At 40.5% G+C, this 25,013-nt stretch overlaps 1 protein-coding gene across 1 annotated transcript; it reads right to left on the bottom strand.

Annotated features, from left to right (window-relative positions):
• Positions 1-7,741: 7,741 nt before the first annotated feature.
• On the bottom strand, positions 7,742-24,125 carry Nup133 (nuclear pore complex protein Nup133). Its single transcript, XM_067761859.1, has 13 exons — positions 23,742-24,125; positions 23,499-23,670; positions 22,890-23,414; positions 22,634-22,820; positions 22,420-22,533; positions 21,691-22,354; positions 12,585-12,792; positions 12,405-12,517; positions 11,783-12,348; positions 10,350-10,702; positions 10,013-10,201; positions 8,066-8,282; positions 7,742-8,000 (listed from the first exon to the last, which is right to left on the bottom strand). The coding sequence occupies exons 1-13, from the start codon at positions 23,867-23,869 to the stop codon at positions 7,837-7,839; spliced, it is 3,600 nt and encodes a 1,199-aa protein (XP_067617960.1). The 5' UTR covers positions 23,870-24,125; the 3' UTR covers positions 7,742-7,836.
• Between the last annotated feature and the right edge of the window lie 888 nt (positions 24,126-25,013).

The following is a 25,013-nucleotide window of genomic DNA, read 5'->3' as shown; positions in this document are numbered from 1 at the left end:
GGAGCCGATAGCCCCGGTAATGCAGAGCTCCGAACTCCTTTGCACCTTTTGAAGCATTTTAAGATAGGTAGCATTTTCTCTAACTAGTTCAATATTTCACTGCACGGTATGTAATGCCGCATCAGCTTTGGAAATTTTTATTGGCTTTTAACAACCAGTTTTCATATATTACATACAGAGCTTAGGTTATGGTGGCTGCATCTCAGCGCTGTAGGTATATGTACATAAAATTCACACCTGATTTAATTTACACCAAGTCATTGGTTTCAATTCAAAATAAACGAATCGCGACTCAAATATTAACGTTTCCTTCTACGTTTAAATATGGTGACTACTGAAATTGGTGGCATCCGTCAGTTAAGCCTTTATGCTATGCAGAACTTATGCCGTTTAGCTAATGTGTAGGGTTTATTTGTGCAATAGCGGGCTAGATAATGATAACTTGCCCTTTTTGCAACCGCCGAATTTTCTTACTAACTTACCTGTGAGAACACTCCCAGGAGGCTTAAGACGGTCCTTTGCCGGACTGAATCCGTAGTAGTGGGAGGTAGGTAGTACCATTTTCTATTACCACAGAGATTTTTTTTGCCCCTCGAAATTTTGGGCTCTTTGTATTTTAATCGCCTCATATGACAGGCAGGTCTGTGGGATTCAAGGGGTTGTGTAGCGCATACCTTTGGAGAGGTTGCCAGCTCAACTTATAGGTTCTCCAAACCAATTGTCAACCTCACCTATAAGTGCGTGTTCGAACTCTACTCACGGGAGAAAATGCTTTGAAGAGATTTACAAGGATAGTCTAGAAGGGCCAATGTGGTCAACGTGAACTACGGTATTCATGAAGAAATCTAAATTGTGAGGTAGGTTAGGTTAGGTTGAACTGGCCGGTCCATGAGGACCTCACATAGAGTGAATAAGACCAGAAGTTTGTCTTATGGACCAAACTGAAAAGCCCTATCAAAAACCAGGACCTATGTTATAAAAAAACTCCGTCCTCTTGGCAAATACTAGAAGCTTCCTAGGACTAAGCCACTTGCTGCTTCTAGATCTGGCAGCCGTATCACTCCTAATAGCTGGAGTCTTAGCCTGGCAAGCGCAGGACACGAGCACAGAACTTGCTCGATCGTTTCCTCCTCCAGCCCGCACTTCCTACATCTGCTATAACTGACCAAGCCTAATGGCCGCGGTACAATGACATTTTTCATATAGAGGCGTTTAACACAAGCTTATGCATTCCAATAACATCGCCACAATCAACCAAGATTTTGCGTTTGTAAATATGAAGGAACTTCAGACTTGGCAATTGAAGTTTATTGCGCGTTGCCCATTCACATACAAAATTTCGCGAAGCACTGTTGTAAACATTCTCCATATACAACAAAAATACTCGCTAACACTGCGTTTCCCAAGGCAGTCGGTTCTATGTACCGGAGCGACTCGGGATTTTTCCCGACCAAGGACTGTCATTTCAGTGTGACCCCATTTAATTTGTTTCGTCCCTCCCACAAATTGTCATCCTCCCAGCAGCTCCTTGCAGCAGGACTGCTACATATTCTCTTACTCCGGGAAGGCATCGAACCCAATCCGGGTCCGTCTCCTGACCCCGGTCCTGAGAAATGGTTTTGCTGCATTTGCCAGAAAAGAATCTTTTTAGGACGGTCATACTCTGTTCAGTGTGTCTCGTGCAAGGGATGGTTGCATCGGACAGGTTGTTCTGGGCTTGATCCCAAAACCCGACGTCCACGTAACTTTTATAAATCTTTTGTGGCTCCTTGCTGCTCACGCCCAAGGGCGTCCCGTAGTCTACGCCTAAGCGTATCCCCACTACCTTCCAGCAGCTTCGCTGCTCAGTAAGCCACAACAAGTACCCGCTGCTGCTCGCGCCCCACGGCGCCAACAACTCAAACAGCTGATACCACTCATAACTACTACCTTCGTAGTAGAGCTGGTAGCAATGCTGAGCATCAGCCCCTGCCCCCGTCTTCTTCTCCCCCCCCCCCCTCTTTTCTGGCAGCAATCGTGCAGGTCAGGGAAACAGACTCTTAGTCCCTGCCTCCGTTTGCACCGTCTGCCAGCACAGAATATATAGGTTTGCGACATCCGCTCAATGCAGCTCCTGCCTTGGGTGGTGCCACTTTACTAGATGTTCTGGTCTCCGCGACGGCAACCCCTCGACGGGTTTCATCGCGCCATGTTGCCAGGTCGCAAACCCAAATCATCCGGGTACCCCAATGCTTGCCCAAGGGCGCCCAGTCCCAAGGCCACAACAGCAATTGCGTCCGGGCCTTCCACAACCTAGGCGTAGTCACCCGTCACTTACCCCTAGAGTGGCGGCGTCACCCCTCATGCACTTCAGAATTCTGCAGTTAAACTGTAATGGACTAACTGGGAAGATTACGGAGATAGTCGATTTCATGAAGCGGCACAACATCCGCATTGCTGCGATTCAAGAGACTAAACTCACAGCAAGATCTGCATTGCAGACCTGCTCTGGGTATAATGTCCACAGGAAAGACCGCGAGAGTGGAAATGGAGGCGGCCTCGCGTTTATTATACACCACTCTATGCAATATCATATATTTGATCCTGGCATCGACCGCAGTGACAATGTCTTAGAACGTCAAGGCCTATCTGTCCGGTCAGGCGATGCAAATCTAGAAATCATCAACATCTACATCCCTCCTGTCACCTGTTGCCCCAGTGGATACCGCCCTAATATCGAGGCCTTACTCACTGGCAACAATCGCATTATCTTAGGCGATTTCAATGCCCACCACGACCTATGGCATTCAAACTTGCGGGCGGACAGTAGGGGTGAGATGTTGGCGGATCAAATAGACGAAACGACGTTCTGCACAATAAACGGAGACGCCCCCACACGTATGGTAGGAAGCTGTCATAGCTCGCCAGATATCTCAATCGTGAGCGCAGAACTCGTAAACTGCGTCAACTGGCAGCCGATGGTAACATTGGCATCCGACCACCTGCCCATACTTATTTCGTTCGAGCGTACCGCCGACTTCATCGTCACCGAAAAACGCACTTTCATAAACTTCAAAAAAGGAAAGTGGGAAGAATATAAATCTGCAACAGACAGCAGCTTTGCTGCCCTCCCTATCCCGACTGATGCCCGCCAAGGGGAGCGTGCCTTCCGTAATGTCATTGAATCCGCCTCGGCACATTTCATTCCCGCCGGGAGAATTCCCGAAATCCGGCCCCACTTCCCGGCGGAGGCCGCGAGCTTAGCGAGGGAACGCGACCTTATAAGACAGCTTGATCCAGGCGACCCCCAAATAAGGGATATAAACCAACGCATCAGATTGCTTGTGGACGAACACAAGCGGGCGAAATGGGAAGAGCACCTAAGAGGTTGTAACCTCTCTACCGGTGTAGGTAAACTTTGGTCCACCGTAAAGTCCCTATCGAATCCGACTAAGCACAAAGACAAAGTCTCCATCGCCTTTGGCGATAAGGTGCTGTCGGATGCGAAAAAATGCGCGAGCGCTTTCTGCCGACAATATATAATGCATCCTACGGTCGACAAAGATAGACGGAGAGCCAATAGACACGCACATAAACACAAACTCAGCGCGCAACCAATTACCATCACCGCTAGAGAGGTTGAGGACGCCATTGGTTGCGCTAAACCATCCAAAGCAGTGGGCCCAGACGGCATAGCCATGCCGATGCTTAAAAACCTAGGGAAAGAGGGTTTCAAATATTTAGCGCATGTCTTCAACCTGTCTCTTTCCACCTTTGTCATACCCGAGAAATGGAAAATGGCCAAGGTGGTCCCGCTACTAAAGCCTGGGAAACCAGCTAACGTAGGTGAGTCATATCGTCCGATATCTCTCCTATCGCCAGTGGCAAAGACGCTTGAAGCCATTTTGCTCCCTTATTTCCAAGCACATTTGCAGCTAGCCCCTCATCAGCATGGCTTCAGAAAACTCCATAGCACTACCTCCGCGCTAAATGTCATTAGCACCCAGATAAATTGCGGTTTGAATCAATATCCCCACCATAGAACAGTACTCGTAGCGTTAGACCTATCAAAAGCTTTTGATACGGTCAACCATGGCTCGTTACTGCAAGACCTGGAAGGGTCTACCCTTCCCCCATGTCTTAAAAGGTGGACCGCAAATTATCTGGGTGGTCGGCAGGCATCGGTGCAATTCAGAAACGAAACATCAAAACAAAGGAGAATTAAACAAGGGGTGCCACAGGGTGGTGTCCTATCCCCGCTTTTGTTTAATTTCTACATATCTAAGCTACCTTCACCACCGGAAGGAGTCACAATCGTTTCCTACGCCGATGACTGCACAATAATGGCCACAGGCCCAGGCCCAAAGATCGATGAGCTATGCAATAAAATAAATGGCTATCTCCCTGATCTCTCCAGTTTTTTCGCCTCGCGAAACCTGGCATTGTCACCGACTAAATCTTCCGCGACCTTATTTACAACATGGACGCCCCAAATGTCGACCATATTGAACATCCACGTCGATGGCACTACGCTACCGACTGTCCTACACCCCAAAATCTTGGGTGTGACGTTTGATCAGGATCTACATTTTGGTGCGCACGCAACCGCAATTGTTCCAAGAATTCAGAGCCGTAATAAAATCCTCAAATCCCTTGCTGGCAGTACCTGGGGAAAAGATAAAGAAACGCTCTTGACCACATACAAAGCAATTAGCCAGCCGATTACGTGCTACGCGTCACCCATATGGTCGCCAAGCCTAAAAACCACCCACTGGAAGAAACTACAGGCCTGCCAAAATACTGCTCTCAGAATCGCCACGGGCTTTCTTCTTATGTCCCCAGAACACCATCACATGAGGCGAGAATACTCCCCATCAGGGAGAGAAATGAGATGCTGACCAAACAGTTTCTGTTGAATACCCAGAAACCTGGGCATCCCAACAGACATCTGATTGACGAACCAGCACCGCCTATGGGCCTAAGGAGTCATCTCCGTAAGCATTTTGAGGAAATACGGCACCTGAGAACCCAGCCGTATGAAGCGGAAAAACACAAGCAGGTCCTTGGTGAACTCCATAGACAGGCGTCGGACCTTTATGTCGGGAATTGCCCGGTGAATCCAGTACTTGAAGAAAAATATCCAGAACTCGCAGAAGAGGAACGCATACTCCCCAGGGAAACGCGTGTCACTCTTGCTCAACTTCGTTCTGGATACTGTAACAGGTTAAACTCTTACCTATCCAGAATCAACCCCGACATACAAAATGTATGCCCTGCTTGCAATGTGTCCCCACATGACACCAACCATCTCTTTAATTGTAATGTGGAACCAACGCCTCTAACACCCCTTTCCTTATGGTCCACCCCTGTTGAAACGGCAAGTTTCCTTGGACTCCCGTTAGAGGATATTGATGACAATTTGTGATCGGTCGCGGCTATTAGGTGGGGCGAGCATTGCTACAACAACAACAACAACAACTCGCTAACATATTTTGTGTCGTATTCGATTGTTATATTGCAGTTGTTAATTGCGAAAAATTTTAGAAATTTTACCAACCAGTGGGAAAAATAATTTCACTTGCAAAGTGTGCCAAGACCCTTAGCCAAAGCAAATGTCAAATTCTTCTTATGATTTGCTTGGAACAAAATTTGGGATTTGGCTACTTTTCAATATCAGATGGCGCCAATGTCGCTCATTCTACCGTTCTCCATAAAAATACGTGCAATCTACTCATAATGCATAAGCTTGTTTTAAACTATTCTATATGATAACTGCTTATGTGTCGGAGCTATAGTTTAAAGGCATATGACGCCAGAAGGCAGTGTCCAGTCAGAATACTCGTCATGAGGCTACAGTCCTCTCTTTTTAATGATAGAAGCAACTTTGTTAGTCTAAGGGTGTAAGACCTGCACAAAATCTTCGACACTTTACAGCCCCGCGCTTGAAACCACGCCTTTCCTGCTTGGTCGATCATGTCCACCTCTTGCCTTCGCTCAATCTCGCCCAGTCTAATTGAGACGTCTACGGAGCAAGCTTCAAGGGATGCGCCCTTTTTAGCTAGTTCATCCGCTTTTTCATTGTTGTTGTTGTTGTAGCGATAAGGTTGTTCCCCGAAGGCTTTGGCCATTAAGGTGCTAGCCCGACCATCTCGGGAACGATTTATATGGCCACATTAAACCTTCAGGCCATTCCTGCCTCCCCACCCCCAAGTTCCATGAGGAGCTTGGGGTCGCCAGAGCCTCGTCTGTTAGTGAAACAGGATTTGCCGCGGATAGGCGAGGTTGACAATTGGATTTGGAGAAGCTGTATATTGCGCTGGCAACCTGAAGGGTTGCGCTACACAGCCCCTTGAATCTGGTATTTTAGTCGCCTCTTACGACAGGCATACCTACCGCGGGTATATTCTGACCCCTAACCCGCTTTTTCATTTCCATCTATTCCCATATGCCCTGTGACCCAATATAGATGTATGCTTCTCCCTGTCCCGATTCTCTCCATGGACTGCTTACACTCTAACACGCATTTTGATGCTGTGCTATGCGATATTATTGCCTTAATTACGGCTTGACTGTCAATATAAAAGTTAACACGATTGCAGCTTGGGCTATTTTCTTCCAAGGTTTCTTCTGCTTTGGTTACGGCTACTATTTCAGCTTGGAAAACGCTACATTAATCCGGCAGCCTGTAGGATCTGTTTTTTCCGGATCAGCACAGTATACCGCAGACCCTACTGCTTCCTCAACTTTGGTACCATCTGTGTACACATGTATCGCCTCGTCCGCCATTTGAGCACCCTTGCGCCAACCGTCCACCTCTATTGTGCCCTTAAGATCGCCCTCGAAGCGCAGATAGGGAATCAGGTAGTCTGTTCGTCTTGTGATTGATGACGCTATACTACTATGGCCGTATGGTCGGCGCTCAAGCTACCCCGAGGCACCGAGCCTGGTTGCAGTTGTTAACGCTATGTTTTTTGAGGTTTTGAAGTAGGCTGTGTCTAAGAAGACTCCTAGAGCATATTCCTTATATTCCAGGGCTTTCGTTATGCTTATTACCACCCTATGCAATGCGGTGTCTACCGACTTGCCTTTGGTGTACGCATGTTGTGTTGTGGAGAGCAGCTTTTCATCCACGTTGAACTTTATGTACACATCTCTCAGCCTCTCAAAGGTTTTGAGCAGAAATTATGTTAAGCTAATGGGGCTACAGCCTTTGGGATACACGTGACCGATCTTCCCTGCCTTTGGTAGGAAAGATACACGGATCAGTTCTCCAAGAGTGCGGTACATGATTCAGTCTTATGCACCCATCGAATATTATTTTAAGCCATTCCACGACCGCCCTACTTAAAACTTGTAGCATGGCAGGGAATATACCATCTGGGCCCGGCGATTTAAACTTAGAAAACGTCTTCACTGCCCATTCGATCTTGGTATCGATCACCAAGCCCGGCACTACCCGTTCCGTGATCGAAGTGTGAGTGCTGTCTGCTGGCTGGGAAATGTGCATCTCAAGCGATTCCTCACTATTACGTGACCATCCCCGTTCCCTTTCTTTATTAGTCCCTGGACTATGTTCCCCTTGCTAGGACTTTTCTCAACCGTGCTGTTTCGCTGGAGCACTCTATGTCCGTACAGAAACTTTTCCATTGTGAGGTAAAAACATTACAAAAATTTTCGGACGGGACTTAATCCAAACAAGCTTTAAATATAGCTTGCTTTAACCATTGTATGTATGTAGATACAAATTATAATTACATGTTAATTTTCAAGTAGAAAAATTTTTATTCTAAACAAACAAAAAATAGAAAATTTCATAAATACCAACACTGCTTACATACATGCATACAGAGATACTGTTTACAAATCCATACCGATATCAACTGGTTTCTTAAATGCATCCGATATATATTCATAAGTTAATTTAAAAAGATATTGAAATGATGTGTTGTGCACTAAATCGCCTAGTTCACTACTATTGAGAAAATCTTCCATTGGTGGGAGGAAAGTTTCGCAATCACCGTCTATGAAAATATAAGAAAACGAAAGTTTACTTTTGCTAAATTACGATTATTCATTTGCTACACACCCATTAAATGGCAAACTTCAACTAATTTGAAAAATAATAAATTTTGTAAATAATCCACAGCATTATTCGTATCGTATGCAGTCCAATTATCACGCAAAATTGAGGCACACCAAATTTTATGACGCACATCATATGGTTCATCCAAAAAATTTAACAGTTCAAGAGCTTTACGAAAATCAAATTCATTAGCCGTTTCATTTTCTTCTGAAATGAGGAGCTAAAAATGTGAAGATTATATTAAAATTTTTAAATAAAGGATGGTTAAGTTCGAGTGTAACCGAACATTACATACTCAGCTGAGAGCTTTGGAGACAAAAAAAGGGAAAATCGTCATGTAGGAAAATTAACCTAGGGTGACTCTAGAATGTGTTTGACGATATGGAAATCAACTGAAAGGTATTAATGAGTATTTTAAAAGGGAGTGGGCCATAGTTCTACAGGTGGACGCCTTTTCGAGATATCGCCATAAAAGTGGACCAAGGGTCACTCTAGAATGTGTTTGTACGATATGGGTATCAAATTAAAGGTATTAATGAGGGTTTTAAAGGGGAGTTGCCCTTAGTTGTATATGTGAAGGCGTTTTCGAGATATCGACCAAAATGTGGACCAGGGTGACCCAGAACATCATCTGTCGGGTGTCGCTAATTTATTTATATATGTAATACCACGAACAGTATTCCTGCCAATATTCCAAGGGCTTTTGATTTCGCCCTGCAGAACTTTTTCATTTTATTCTCCTTAATATGGAAGGTGTCACACACATTTTACAAAGTTTTTTCTAAAGTTATATTTTGCGTCAATAAACAAATCCAATTACAATTTTTCATCCCTTTTTATATTTGGCATTTTTTTTTTCATTTTTCGTAATTTTCGATATCGAAAAAGTGGGCGGAGTCATAGTCGGCTTTCGGCCATTTTTTATGCCAAGATAAAGCGAGTTCAGATAAGTACGTGAATTAAGTTTAGTAAAGATATGTCGATTTTTGCTCAAGTTATCGTGTTAAGGGCCGAGCGGAAGGACAGACGTTCGACTGTGTATAAAAACTGGGCGTGGCTTCAACCTATTTCGCCCATTTTCACAGAAAACAATTATCGTCATAGAATCTATGCCCCTACCAAATTTCACAAGGATTGGTTAATTTTTGTTCGACTTATGGCATAAACGTATTCTAGACAAATTAAATGAAAAAGGGCGGATCCACGCCCATTTTGAAATTTTCTTTTATTTTTGTATTTTGTTACACCAATGTTGACACAATTTACTTATATACTGTAAAGATATTAAATTTTTTGTTAAAATTCGACTTTAAAAAAATTTTTTTTAAGTGGCGTGTTCGTCATCCGATTTTGCAAATTTTTATTTAGCACACATATAGGAATAGGAGTAACGTTCCTGCCAAATTTCATCATGATATCTTCAACGAATGCCAAATTACAGCTTGGAAAACTTTTAAATTGCCTTCTTTTAAAAGTGGGCGGTGCCACGCCCATTGTCCAAAATGTTACTAATTTTCTATTTTGCGCCATAAGGTAAACCCACCTACCAAGTTTTATCGCTTTATCCGTCTTTGGTAATGAATAATCGCACTTTTTCGGTTTTTCAAAATTTTCGATATCGAAAAAGTGGGCGTGGTTGTAGTCCAATTTCGTTCATTTTTAATAGCGATCTGAGATGAATACCCAGGAACCTACATACCAAATTTCATCAAGATACCTCAAAATTTACTCAAGTTATCGTGTTCACAGACAGACAGACGGACGGACGGACGGACGGACGGACGGACATGGCTAAATGAATTTCTTTTTTCGTCCAGATCATTTTGATATATAGAAGTCTATATCTATCTCGATTAGTTTATGCCGTTACGGGGTACCGTTATGCGAACAAAATTAATATACTCTGTGAGCTCTGCTCAGCTGAGTATAACAATAGCAAGCTTTGCATACATTTATTATTTCATCCACTTTCAAAACTTTAGGATTTTCCACATCATAGCCAAAATTCTGCAAAATCGCCTCATTCAGCTGCTCCTGATAATCAATTATATTTAATTCGGTATTTATACTCTCTAATTGTATCGATAAATCTGAGTCTGCTGAAGCAAAAGCGGCTAATTTTGCTAAAGAAAGCATAGACTGTAAACAAAACAAATATGAATTATAAAGTGTTCATTGTTTTAAAGCAAAAATTATACAGCGTCAATATGATACAAAAACATCTGTGTGCATTCATCTGATTAATAAAAAAAAAAATAATGAGATAGCACTGCTCTTTATAACTTACCTTCTTCCGCTGCACAAACTCTGTCTCATTTTGCGCCAATTGTAATAATATTTTCGAGGCACGCTCGAAGCTACCGTTGAACACTAATTGTATCCAGCCAAGTGTTGGATGATCGCGCATAAATTGTGATAGCGCCGCTTGATTGCCTTTAAAACGTTCGAATACTTCACCCTGACGATTTTGACGCAAATGCCAATTGATTGCAAATTGTGAAAAATCATATTCCTCAAATTTTTTTATGTAATCATCAAGGCGATCTTGATTCTTAGTTTCATCACAAATAACTACCAAACTTTGAAAATCGAGATATTTTTCAGCTAACTTGGCGGCAAAATCATACTGTTCATCATCGACTATGCAATAAGAAGAAAAACAAAACGATTAATCAAAGCAAATGCATTTAAATATTTACTAACAACTTCCCTGTCCCCATACAAAGCGCTTTGAGAATGTCCCACGCCCATTATTGTTTGTATTGCTTAATTGAATAATATGAATATATATTATAAAACATTTTTTTTATAAATAATTTGACATATATATACTTTATTTTGGCTATTTTATTTTGTGATTCAAATGTGACTCCTGAACGTAGCAAAAACAATTTTGTTTACCACGTTCAATGAGTCACCCCAGCGGGTTAGGGGATCAGAATATACCCGCGGTAGGTATGCCTGTCGTAAGAGGCGACTAAAATACCAGATTCAAAGGGCTGTGTAGCGCAACCTTTTAGGTTGCCAGCGCAATATATAGCTTCTCCAAACCCAATTGTCAACCTCACCTGTCCGCGGCGAATCCTGTTTCACTAACAAACGAGGCTCTGGCGACCCCAAGCTCCTCATGGAACTTGGGGGTAGGGAGGGAGGGAATGGCCTGAAGGTTTAATGTGGCCACATAAATCGTTCCCGAGATGGTCGGGCTAGCACCTTAATGGTGCTGTGGTACCGGAGCGTACCGGATTTGTATCCGGCAAAGGACCATCACATCGATAACACTCCCCAAATCCTTCGGGGAGCAACCTTATCGCTACAACAACAACAACAACAGTCACATGTGAACATATAGGACCATAAGAAATAATTAAATTTTTCGAATCACAATAACGGTAAATTGATATATAAATGTCAAAAAGGTGTATTAGTGTGCTTTTTTGTTCAATTGAAGTAAGAAGTATATACAGAAATTGATGAAAATGAGAAAAAGGTATCAGAAAAAAAATTTCGAAATTTTCTTTACTTTTCCTAAAGGTTCGGTCTTTTGATATACGCTCACATAGAATTCACAAATATATAACGACACGTTCATACCAAGAAAGCGTCTTTAAGTTGTATAAAGAAATTAGTCACATGTGACTCGTGAACTTATTTCAATACGCTCTTGTGAGTCACATATGACTCATTGGACAGGGAAGTTGCTAAATATCTTCTACTCACTTAAAATCGAAATAAGATCTTTACGTTGCGATTCAAATTGTTGCAATAATACGTTATATTTTTCTGAATCACGTACACTATCTAAATATTTTTTTCGACCATCCAATATTGCATCGATTGTTTCGAATATTTGCCTATAAAGACGTTGCTTCAACTCAGGATCATTAGTGCAATGAGCACCATAACGTACTGATACTTCAATCAAATGCGTCAAAGTATCACGTAAGCCAACACTACCTGACATTGCTGTCCATGGTAAATATTCATAAGTATGCACTTTCTCTTGTGGCAAGGTATACAAAGTTCCATTTAGTTCACGATTAGCTAATACATCACCGATTATGTTTAATACAATGCTATTTACATCGCTTATCAAATTAGCCAGCAATGCGCTTTGCTGTTGTGATTCAATGCGACTGTCTACAAAATCGGCTAATGCATGAAAAATCTCATGAAACTTGCATAAACGTACATAAAATATATCTTGTGCAGTTAGGTTGCCATAAGGATTCTCTTGCCATGTGGAAACAACACGATTGATGGCTTCATCGATAATTTTTGGATACCTAAAAAAATTGGTATGAATATATTTTCACCTTTTTCAGAAATGATATATACTAACTTATTCTGTAAACTTCTCAAAGCAATAGCTGCAATGATTTTCTCATTAATATCAGCCAATATGAAACAAGTAGACTTTAATACGCTGCCACCTCCACTAGGCACAGCATCAAGCTAAAAAGATTGGAAAATTATAACTCAATGAATTTTTATTTTCTGATATATGGAAATTAATAAGTACCTTTTCCCAAATGCCTGTGCTGTGCAGAAATTCAACAAAATGTCTGAGTGCCAAACATTTCTCCTTTAACTGTGTCAAAATTTGTAGCGACGATGAACTCCCTAAAGCATGCTTATTACTGTGACCACCCTCTGTCCATAATTGTTCCCAGCGTGGATCAGCAGCTGGCAAATCTTCAGCCAGATCTTCCGCTATTGTGATGACAATTCTATTTACCGGATACAAAAAGTTTAAAATATAATAGTAGTGGTAACAAAGAGGATATATATAATAAGAGCCGTCACTCGTTATTTTTTAGGCATTTACTCGATGTAAACTGTGAGGTAGTCGCTACTTTTTTGGGGCGAAATGTTTATAAATGTCTTCTATACATTTTCATGGGGTATTTGTGTTTATTTTTCCGACTGTATTTAATTAATTATTTAATTCTCTTTCCAAAAATCAGGTTTGCATAAAGTAACAACACCGCATGGATAAATAGGAGGCAATTCAAAAATGTCCCTCATAAAAAACGTAGCGACTACCTCACAGTTTGCATCGAGTAAATACTTAAAAAATAACGAGTGGCGGCTCTTATTATATCTATCCTCTTTGGTGGTAACAAAAGCATTAAAAAAAAAAACTAATGTTGTAAAGATAGTAATTTTTTCTTTTCCACATTCCTATATCAAAGAGGATAAATATAATAAGAGCCGTCACTCGTTATTTTTTAGGCATTTACTCGATGTAAACTATGAGGTAGTCGCTACTTTTTTTTTGGGCGAGATGTTTATAAATGTCTTCTATACATTTTCATGGGGTATTTGTGTTTATTTTTCCGACTGTATTTAATTAATTATTTAATTCTCTTTCCAAAAAACACGTTTGCATAAAGTGACAACACCGCATGGATAAATGGAAGGCAATTCAAAAATGCCCCCATAAAACAAAAGTAGCGACTACCTCGCAGTTTACATCGTGTAAATGCCTAAAAAATAACGAGTGACGGCTCTTATTATATTTATCCTCTTTACCTATATATCTTTTCTTGATACACTTATTCTCGTCATTTTTATATTCTCACTCATATCTCCCTTCCTTCCTTTCTACCTCCCTCTAGCTCACAATTCTAGCTCCATTCCCCAGTTTCTCTCTTTCGCACTTTGCTCTTATAAGAGTATACTCTTTCTGTATCTCTCACTCCTTTTTTCTCACTCACTTTTTCTCTCCCTCCCTCTTTGTTTATATCTATTCAGCATCCTAGCATAACATAGCCATATATGTAATACTTCTATATCACTACTACTGAACTGTGCAGCCTGTCAAACATTACAGTACAGATATACAACGAGAGAAGGAGACAAAATCTCAAGGCTGTCGTTAAATTTTTATTTATTTTATTTAAATATATGTATATTTCAACAAGCAGTATAACAGCAAGAGTATGTTAGAAAAAAATTTACAAAATTGATATTATTTCAACACCAGCCAGCCCAATACTCATATTTTGTTTACTACTTCAAAAATTTACTTCATTAAAAAATTCAAAATAAGTAAAATTTTGAAAACGTTTATATATCGTTTGTTCAAGCTAATTCACTTTAAATTATTTTTAAAAACGTTTAAAGAAATACTTGTTGGGATGTATGTATAAGTATATTTTTATACATGTACTAGCTTTACCAGGCGCACGTTGTAACGCCCGAAATCGCATGGATGTTGCGTTATTTTTTCTGTTTTGTTTGTTGATAATTTAATTTATTGTTCTGTAAATTGAATTGAATTTTGTACGCATATTTGGTGAAATTTTCTGTTAAAACATTTTATTCTTGTATCTTATTGTATCTTATTTTATATTATTGTATTGCTTTTACCGCTGATGGTTGTTGCTTTGATTACATTCCGAAGAAGCATGACTGGTGAGCCAATTTTAAAAGTTGATATATGCGCAGGCATTCCTTTTGGTTGTAAGGGGTATAGAAATTCATTTGGATAATTCACAATTTTATCTTCATCTGTAACTGTGTCGATCGATTTATATTTCGTCACTTCACCAGGAAATTGATTTTGAAAGCGATCATTGATTTTGTTAACATGATCATTTTTGGGAGCTAAGATAGTTCTTTCGCATAGCCAAAAAACAAAAACATTTAAATTTAAAATTCTTAATTCTGAAATATGAAAAACTTTCGTCTTGATTGAAGGAACCTCGAGCCAAAATTTGATGATGATCGAAGTATATATTTTTATAGAAGATGTAGATAGACTGAAGCTAAACAATTTTTTTAACAGCGGCAGATTAGTAAACGTCCAAAAGGCATAACAGCTAAACTCAACCATGCAGTCAAACTTTAGGTGTTAAAATAACTTAAGTTTGTACGTCTGCCATAGCTTTTCCCCATTCCACATTTTACTGGAGGTTTTAGGACTTAACGTCACATAGCTCCTTACCAATTTTAATTATCCTACCATTACGACATCCAGATATATGCAGTATAATATATTCCATTTGTATGGGAGGTGCCACGCCCCCTTTTTCCCAATTCCATATTTTCTTGGTGGTGTTAAGGATTGACCTCAAATAACTCCTTACTGAATTTCAATGTTCTGGCATGTATACCTTCAAAGTTATGCATTACTAAAGATTCCATTTGTATGGGAGGTGCCACGCCCCCTTTCTCCAAATTCCGCATTTTCTTGGTGGTGTTAGGGATTGACCTCATATAACTCCTCATTGAATTTCAATGTTCTGGCATGTATACCTTCAAAGGTATGCAGTTCCAAAGATTCCATTTGTATGGGAGGTGCCACGCCCCTTTTATATATCGAAATTATTTTTAGCCTAAAACCTTCCCGTTGATCGAAGGAACCCATAACCAAAATTTGGTTATGATTGATGTGTGGGAACACACACACACAGAGAATTTGATTTTTATATATATATGGCTAAACCGATTTGGGATTTCAAAATCAACTAACCATCATCTCTCCTTCCTGTATCTTTCCTGGCATTTCATGGCAATCTGTCGAGCCGTTTTCGAGTTATGGAGTGACAATCAAAGTGTACACTTCTTTTTATATATATAGATATTTGAATTTTTTTCATTTCAAAAATATGAGTTCTTCGCCTTGTTTTTTTTTTTACTATTTATGTAAATAATGTACTTTATATGGCTGCAGCCCATGTTTAAATAATAAATACATCAAGCCTTGTATTGTATTTGATGCCGTTTTCATTGTTTAATCGACTAAACTGAGATTTTATAACAATTAGTATGCAGAAGTTGGGCAAAGGGGATAGTAAACCGTTGTTACCCCTTTAATACTTTTTTGTACACACGCTACTACAATTCACTAACACCAACAAAGCTCTCGCATGCGCAAGACATACATTTGCACAGTTTCAGCAAATAATGATTGATAGAAAATTTGCACATTAGGAAGATAGGAAGGTATTGATATAGAAGTATTATATTGTAACGAATTTACTGCAATTCTGCTTATTTCAAATCTTCTAAGGTTGGAATCACTAAACTGTTGAATAAATAACACCACTATTCAGTAATGCAAAATGGTCTTTATCTGTCGAGCAATAGAAGTGTTATTTTGAAAGTAGACTAATAGCGTGCTTAATCAAAACTGACTCTCGCGCCTCTACTGTTACTGCTTTTATACTGTGTGATTTCCTCGTTGCATCTTCTAGGCGCTTATTGGTATTTAATTATAACTACAGATGCACGTGTGTAGCTCTCATATGCGCATGTATTTGTGAGCGACGCTTCCACAATTACAATTGCATACTTTTGGGAGCATCTCAGATAAGATATCTGCATGTGTTTGTGCATTGCTTCTCCGCTGCGTGTACGTACATATGTGTAGACATAATGATTGATTCGTTTATGTAGATACATAATGATTGATTTATGGATGTGCATACAAGTCACTCTTAGCATCGGCTTAGAGATGATAGTATCCCTTAGTGTTGCTAATATTCGTCACACTGCCCTCCACCTAAGTCTGATCGTCCCGATCAGACAAATCTCTCGTTCTAAACGCTGCCAGCCTTTCCAAATGAACCACTTTCATTTTGGTTCGTGGTTTTCCAATGGTTTGTGTGCGGTACACTACATCGTTGATCCGTTTTACAACTTTGTATGGGCCTTCCCAATTAGACTGCAATTTCGGGGACAAACCTTTTTTTCGTTGTGGGTTGCATAACACCACCAAATCTCCTTCCTGAAACCCTTCCGAATTAATTGCTTTATCGTACCTTGCTTTCATCTTGTCACTCATAATCTTTGATCGTTGCCTTACAAGATCGTGTATCTCCCTCAGCTCTTCTTCCAAGACACCAGTAGATTTCTTGACGTTTCTCTCCGCATCGGTGTCTATCCCAAACTTCAAATCAGCTGGCAGTCGAAGGTCATTGCCAAAAATTACCTTGCGGAAGTTTGGCGCGTTGTCTCATGCACTGCCGATCGGTAAGCTATCAAGAATCATGATATATGTGCATCCCACTCCTTATGGTACTTGTCTACTACTTTCCTTAAATGCTCCTCCAAAGTTCTATTGAATCGTTCCACCATACCATCGGACTGAGGATGCAATGCAGTTGTCCGCGTTTTTCGAATTCCCAATAATTTACACATTTCCCGGAACACAGCTGATCCGAAATTCCTGCTTTGGTCAAAATGTAACTCCATTGGTACACCATACCTTGCAACCCAATTGTTTATAAACACTTCTGCTACTGTTTCCGCTTCTTGATTTGGGATTGGGTATACCTCTGGCCATTTGCTGAAATAATCCATAACCACCAGTTCATATTTGTTTCCGCAGTTGCTAGTAGGAAATGGACCTGCGACATACATATCGATCCTTTCAAATGGCGCACCTGAGTTATATTGCTTCATCTGGCCCTGACTTCGGGTTTTGGGCCCTTTCGCTCTGCTGCAAACCTCGCAGTTCGCAATCCACTCAGTGACCGACTGACGGCAACCAACCCAATAGAATCTATGTTTAATCTTCTCGAGCGTCTTCGTGATTCCAAGATGACCTCCGCTTGGACCATTATGCAGCTCGCTGAGCATGTCAGGAATCCTCTTTCTGGGGACAACTAGCAGTTTCTTCTTGCATTGACCATCCTCACTCTCCCATATTCGATGCAAGCAACGGGATATCAAATCTAAACTGTTCCACTGTGCCCAATATGACTTCGCAATTGGACTCTCTGCTGACATCTCCTCTCTATTTGGTTTTTCGTTTCGTTCGAGCCATGGCATAACATGTGGCAGATCAGTATCTTCTAGCTGACACTTCCTTAGTTGTTCCTTGTCCCATTCATCTGTACATGTTATAGTCATTAGCCGGACATCTATAGTGTCTTCTTCAGCCTCGGCCTTTGAACAGTGCTTGCATTCCTAACTACATGGTCTCCGTGACATTGCATCAGCATTTCCATGGGTACTACCTTTTCGATGCTCAATGGAAGTCATAGCTTTGTAGTCGCTCGATCCACCGTGCCAATTGTCCTTCCGAATTACGGAACTGCAGAAGCCATTTCAACGCTGTGTTGATCTGTCCTGACGCGGAATCGCTAGCCGTAGAGGTATTTGTGAAAATGTTTAATGCACTCTACCAATGCCAACAGCTCTCTCCGGGTAACGCAGTAGTTCCTCTCTGGTTTTCCAATTGAACGGCTGTAATATACAACCTTCTCCTGTCCATCAACCAGTTGTGACAAAACGCCTCCTATAGCATATCCACTCGCATCTGTATCTAGAATAAATGTTGCTCCTGGAATCGGATATGCCAACATTGGGGCAGTGCACAAACGCTCCTTCAATGTTGGGAAAGCCACCTCTTGCTACTTTTTCCGTTCAAAAGCTTTATTTTTTCTTGTAAGCTCATGGAGGCTGTGGGCTACGCTGGAAAAGTTTGGTACAAATCGGCGGTAATATGCGCACAGCCCAAGGAAACTTCTCAATTCATGCAGGTTCAGTGGTCTTGGCCAATCCTTTACTGCCTCTATCTTTTCATTCACAGTACAGATGCCTTCTGTCGTTACCTTATGACCCAAATAACTGACTCAGTCGACCAGGTGCAGTCATAAGTTCCTGAAGATGACTTCAGATTGAAGTCGAACTATTGGCAAGACAAACCATTCGACAAATATATATACATTGTTTAAACACATTTGCTGTATTTTAACAAACATATGTATATATTGGCCAAGAGCTCAAACATACCTTGAATATATTAACTAAAAGGCCGGAATACAAGAAAGTGAACACTTTTTGGGACTTCAGACCAGCACCAGCTATTTTTTGGAAAACCTCCTCCCGTTTCTTCAGATGTTCTTCGAAGTTCTTTCCCAATACGATGATGTCGTCTAGGTACACTAAGCATGTTTTCCAATGTAGTCCTTTCAGTACCTGATCCAAGAGTCTTTCAAAAGTAGATGGTGCATTACATAGTCCAAAAGGCATCACTGTAAATTGCCAAAGACCATCACCGACACTGAAGGCTGTTTTCTCTGTCTTCCTCTTCCACTTCCACTTGCCAGTAGCCGCTTTTCAAGTCCAGTGTGGAAAACCATTTCGTACCAGAAAGCGAGTCCAGAGTGTCGTCAATTCTTGGCAATGGGTAGCTATCCTTTTTCGTAACGTCATTCAACTTGCGGTAGTCCACGCAAAACCTAATTTTTCCATCCTTCTTCTTCACAAGTACCACCGGTGAGCTCCATGGACTAGCTGATGGTTCGATGACGCCGCTGTCGCTCATTTCTTGTATGATTTGACTCACAACTTCCCGCTTCGCCAGTGGAACACTACGTGGAGATTGACGGATCGGCCTCGCATCTCCAGTGTCAATTTGATGTTTCACAACGTTGGTGCGCCCTGGTTTTGAGCCATCTTGGTCAATTATGTTCGCGTATTTTAAGAGCAGTTGTTTTGCCTTACTCTGATAGTCTTCCTCTAGTCCCTCCGTCCATGCCATAATGTCATCTGAAAGATCAATATTGCTAGTTGAAACCTCCTCCTGGAGCTGTTCACAGTTGATTATTACTTCAGCCTCTTGGCATCTTCCCAAAATAGCTCCTCTGGTCAGTTTAAGTGGTGACTTGAACTCATTGAGTACTCTTACCGGGATACGTCCATCTTGTTTTGTCATAGCCAGGGGTTTTCTACAAGTATGTTCGGTGTTGATTTGTTTGCTGCCTCGACAACCCACAATTTGTTTGTCCCACAATCTCCATTAACCTTTGCCCAGATGACTGTTTCGGATTTTGGTGGTATTTGCTGACTCTCTTCCACCAGCACGCGTTTACTGCTGTAGCCCCTCTAGTAGCCGAAATTAAGTGGCACATCCATGTTCTTATATCGCATCGTCTTGCTTTGCATATCGATCTTGATGCCTTGGTCGATTAAGAAATCCACTCCAATTATGATTTCATCAACAATCTCTGCCACTATAAAATTGTGTAGTACCATGACGTTCCCAATTGCTACTTCACATGCTACTTCTCCAATTACCTGGGTGTCCTTTCCCGCAGCTGTACGTAATCTTGCTCCAAGCAATGGTCTTATCTTCTTGTTGATTAAATCCGCTCGAATGATGGAATGAGATCCACCCGTATCTACAGTCAGTAAACGTTCCTTTCCATCCACATGTCCTCCGACAGTGACTTTGTTTGACCTTCTTCCAATTTACGAAATAGAGATTATGGGGCATTCCATTGAGGGAGACAGCGGCTAACTCGCTTTTGTTTAAGGATTGGGTGGATTTGGAGATTTGCTCATCTCCTTCAGCTCTGCGTTTACGGCCACCCATATTGCTGCAATAACGTGCAATGTGCCCTGGCTTTCCACATTAACAGCATTTGACGGCACCATCGTTTTTCTGCTGCGTTCCTTTTAGTGCTTCCAAAATTGTGTCTACCCAGTATGGTCTTTCCACTTCCACGCGATGAGCTTTGTATGCGGGCTTACTCAAAAGTGACGCTGTTTCTTGAGACAGCGCATGGGATACCGTTTCTGCGAATGTGGGTTTTGGGTTTCCATATGTCGCTTCCCGAGATGGTCGGGCTAGCACCTTAATGGTGCTATGGTACCGGAGCGTACCGGATCTGTATCCGGCAAAAGACCATCACATCCATAACACTCCCCAAAGCCTTTGGAGAGCAACCTTATCTCTACAACAACAACAACAACAATAACAACCCTTCAAATCATCGACTTCTGCCTGAAATTGAGCGATTTTTACATCCTGCGCTTCAAGTTTTGATGATACCCTTGCTTCCTGTTATGACAGTTGCGAAGATATGCGAGTTTCTTGGGCTTTCAACTGCTCAGCCATATGTCTTCTGTTCTTCTAACTGTGTATCCATCTTGGTTGTTATGCGAATCTCCTGAGATTCTAGTTGATATGTTATATTATTGGGATGCAATTTGTGCTGTCATATATATCTTCTGTTCCTCCAGTTGAGATGACATGGTGGTTCATATTTGTGACGACATTTCTGTTATACGTGTTTCCTGGGCCTCCATTTTTGTCGATATCTGTGATAACAAACTCATTAGTCATGCCTCAGCTTGCGCTGCTTTTATACTCAGTTTCGCGAACTTCATGCTTGGTTACCAGCCATATACCTGTATATTTGTCGTTTGTAGCCATATGCGTGTGTATATGTGAGTACTACTTCGGCTGATGACATGCGTTTGTGGTAAATGACGATTGATTTGTTTACGTACATACGAGTGGCTGCTTAGTATCGGCTTAGTGATGATAGTATCGCTCAGTGATGCTAATATTCGTCACAATATATTTAAGCTTGTTATTAATTTTTACTATAAGAGATACTAGATCTTATTGTACTAATATCTTGTTGATAAATGAAAAATGAAATTAACCATAAAAGGGTTCTTATTACATACAAATAGAGCCCTTTCGCATAGCACAGGGTGACCTAGTTCAAAAGTTAGAATTTAAGAGTGTAACATGAGGGTGACATTTTTTCCAGAAAAGGTAACGCGATAAGTATTATACAAAATTACATAACATGAAATAATGTATGTTGTTAGCGTAGCATATTTTTAAATTGTTCATAATCATCTAATCTAATCACCTATCCAATTGGTTAGCATCCGCCAGCGTTGTAGATCCTGTCTGTCCTTCCGACATATTACGCAGCAAATCATTCAATATTGTATTACACATGTTATTATTGTGCTTTAACCGATAAATAAATGCCGATTTCAACTGACTAACTTCATCCTTGAATTCGTTGTACATAGCATCAGGATCCAATTCAAACATATACAAATTACTCTCATTGATTTGACTATTAAATAAATCCGCACTCTGATCTACACCAATAGTAGACATGCCATTTATATCGATTGCTGTAGTACTACCACCAACGCCACTGGGTGCCCCCATCGCAAAAGAAGAATTCATGTAATCCATTGTATCAAAGTCGCCTGGTGTTACGCAAACCAAACCATGTGTCCGACTGAAAAATAATGGCAAATAACCACAAACAGCAGCGTTTAAAATGCGATCATCTTGTAAATGGAATTCAATTTTTTCAGCTTCCATTTCAGCTATTGCTGGGTTGGTTAAATTTAATGGGTAAATAAATTTATCAGTATAAAAGAACAGATGTGTGCGTGTAACGATAAAACGTAAATTGTGACAATCCTTTTCAGTGCCAACATTATAGAATTGTGTAAGTTTGAGTGGAATGAAGGATTGCAGTTTCATTGATTCGGTTTCCGCTGTGATAATGGCTAATTGTCAAAAAAGTAAAATAAGGTCAATTTGTAATTTATTTTTATATATATGGGAAACTTACCAATACCGTAGTGTATTTGCGGTGCATGAGCTGTGTTCACTGCACCGCCGAGTATATAGATTTTACCATCACAAATATGCATATCCAGAAGATGTAAATTTATATCGAGATTGTCTTATAAAGAGAAATACAAATGTTTTTTTTCTATTTAAGAGTACAAATACAATAAGTGCAGCGACGGAAAAAGGTATTAGAATAGAATGCTCATACATACCTCGTACATTCCAAAATTTATGTTGAAATTCATCACGTATTTTGCGTATAACATCGCTATCTTCATAAAGCATTTGCTCCACAGTACCATTATTTGCTAGGCGCCAGCGTTGACACCAACGATCGGAAAGAACCGTAACAAAAGCTTCGTTACTCACACCTCCCTCGCAAGCAATACCAACAAATTTCTGTTGAAAATTCATATAATTTAAATTAAGTTGTTAACTTCAAAATTACAATTCAGTTGTACTACTCACATTCTCCTTATCACTACCACTATTCATGCCCATTATAATGGAAAATTTCTTGCCAATGCCACCCAAAAAGCCAGCCGGTTGCCGTAGTGTTTTATGTTGCAGCACATGACGACCATTAACCATTTGCAATTGCAGCAACACTAAATTGCAAGTAGTAGTTACAAGTAAATATCCTTGTTGATGTGGCATATTAAGCATTTGATCAAATTCTTGTCCATCCAAAATACCGCTTGTATCCACTGAAGAGCCATCGTGGGCTATAGATGGCCAATAGCGTACATCACCAGTGGGCGAAACTGCCAAACATGATGCCATTTGTTGCCCTTCACCCAGAAATACGCTTACCAACGTAGCCTTATGTCCAATATCACAGTGTGGCAGTGTCAATTCACGACATTGTGCCATAGCAACTAGACGTCGTTGCTGCATACGCAACAATTCCTTGGGTGTACGTGGTGAAGTGCTATCGCCGGTGATGCGTGTATCCTTATATTGCCAAATTAAAAGGCGCCGACCATGCACAACCTGAGATGTTCCCACAAATTAACAAATAAGGAAGAAATTACACAAGGAAATCACGCTTATCTATTCGCTGTGTCATCAACTCACCCAAGCCCAACCATTAGGCGCACAGCAAACGGAGACATTTTGATTATTTTCATTAAAAGTTAAAGCTTCGTTAACCAGTACAGGTAATTGATATCCAAAACTTTCAACCATATTAAACTCTGATCGTATGCCAACTATTGAGGGATTAGATCGTGCTGATAAGCTAAAACGTCTATTATTTAAGAAATAACATAAATTGAATGCGCTGTCATTTAACTTAATTTTAAAAATACTACCAATTACCCTTGGCTGATGCCAGGCTTCTTCATTGCTGGAGATACCGGTCTACTTGAAGCCGGCTGTGGACGCATCCTATTTCCCAAAGAACTTCGCGGCATCGCTGTGTACAGTTGCTGCAAGGATCTGTCCATAATTTCTAGGATTTTTTACAATTTTTAAATCACAATAAAGTTTGTTTTCTAATGAAAACACTCTAATTAATTCCCGCCTGTGTGAAATTCACAAAATACGAAAAGTGCATGACAGATGTTAACAAGTTCAAGGGTAGCCATTACCCTTTATTCTACACATTAAAAAGTGTTCACACGGGATGATAATGACTACTTCACAGATTTCGTCTTTCTCTTCGGCTGTGTCTTTAGCCATGTTTATATACACGTTTGTATATACGTCGAAGTTTGCGGGTAAAAAAACGCTTATCCTTACTTAGATAATGTTTAGGAAACCCATCCAGCGGCAATAGTTCAATAACTAGCTACAGAACATATTGTACCGAAAAGCGGATACACACACATCTATTGGCCGTAGTGTATAACCTATAGCTGAATCGGCTGCGGTGAATAGTGTGCACACACCATTTGCAGAGGTAGTACATAGAGATAGTGTAGAGGAAACATACACCCCTATTATGCATTTTCACACGATACACGATAAACGCTTGTTAGCGTATCATAAAAAATCAGCTTTCATATTGCGATTTCCACACGCCCGATAGATGTACTATTGTGAATGACAGCAGAGTTTTGTTTACAAATTATTGTGAATCTATACGAAAACGATAGCAAAACAAAACGCAAATACTAAAAATTAAATTGTCTTGTACGTAAAAGTGGCAAAAGTTTTTAAAAGCTGTAATAATAACAAGTTTTCTGCAACCTCTGTTGCCTTTTATATAAATTCAAATGAACAAATTGATGAAACTCGCATAAAGGCCATAGAAAGATCATTGAGAGATGCTTACAATCTTCTTAAAATGAACTCTACACTGTAAGTACTTCACATACTACATAGAAGTAAAAAAATGGATTTCAGAGTATGTCTTAACAGAAATAGAAGGCAGTTTGCGCGCCCGTAAAAATAGATCATCCACCCCAAATATTTTGAAATTTTGTGCCACTTTAAGGTTTCTTACCAGGGTGTTGCAACAGAGTGTTGGGAATGAGGCTTTAGTTAGATTCTTTTGGATTTTTAATTTTATATTTACTTTTGTTTAAATAGCTCCCGACGTATCGTGCTATCGTGCAAAAATGTATCAACGATAGCTATCGTAGAAAA

The sequence above is a fragment of the Eurosta solidaginis genome, chromosome 1 (genome assembly GCF_040869045.1).
Source record: "Eurosta solidaginis isolate ZX-2024a chromosome 1, ASM4086904v1, whole genome shotgun sequence".
NCBI lineage: Eukaryota > Metazoa > Arthropoda > Insecta > Diptera > Tephritidae > Eurosta > Eurosta solidaginis.
The sequence above is the reverse complement of the archived record's forward strand: the minus strand, read 5'-3'. Positions and strand labels throughout refer to the sequence as shown.

Coding starts and splice junctions, on each gene's coding strand:
- Nup133 (XM_067761859.1), bottom strand. CDS start 23,869: ATGGACAGATCCTTGCAGCAACTGTACACAGCGATGCCGCGAAGTTCT. Junction 23,415..23,498: donor CGCCTAATGGTTGGGCTTGG/GTGAGTTGATGA, acceptor GGAACATCTCAG/GTTGTGCATGGTCGGCGCCT. Junction 10,703..11,782: donor AGATCTTATTTCGATTTTAA/GTGAGTAGAAGA, acceptor CTTATTGCATAG/TCGATGATGAACAGTATGAT.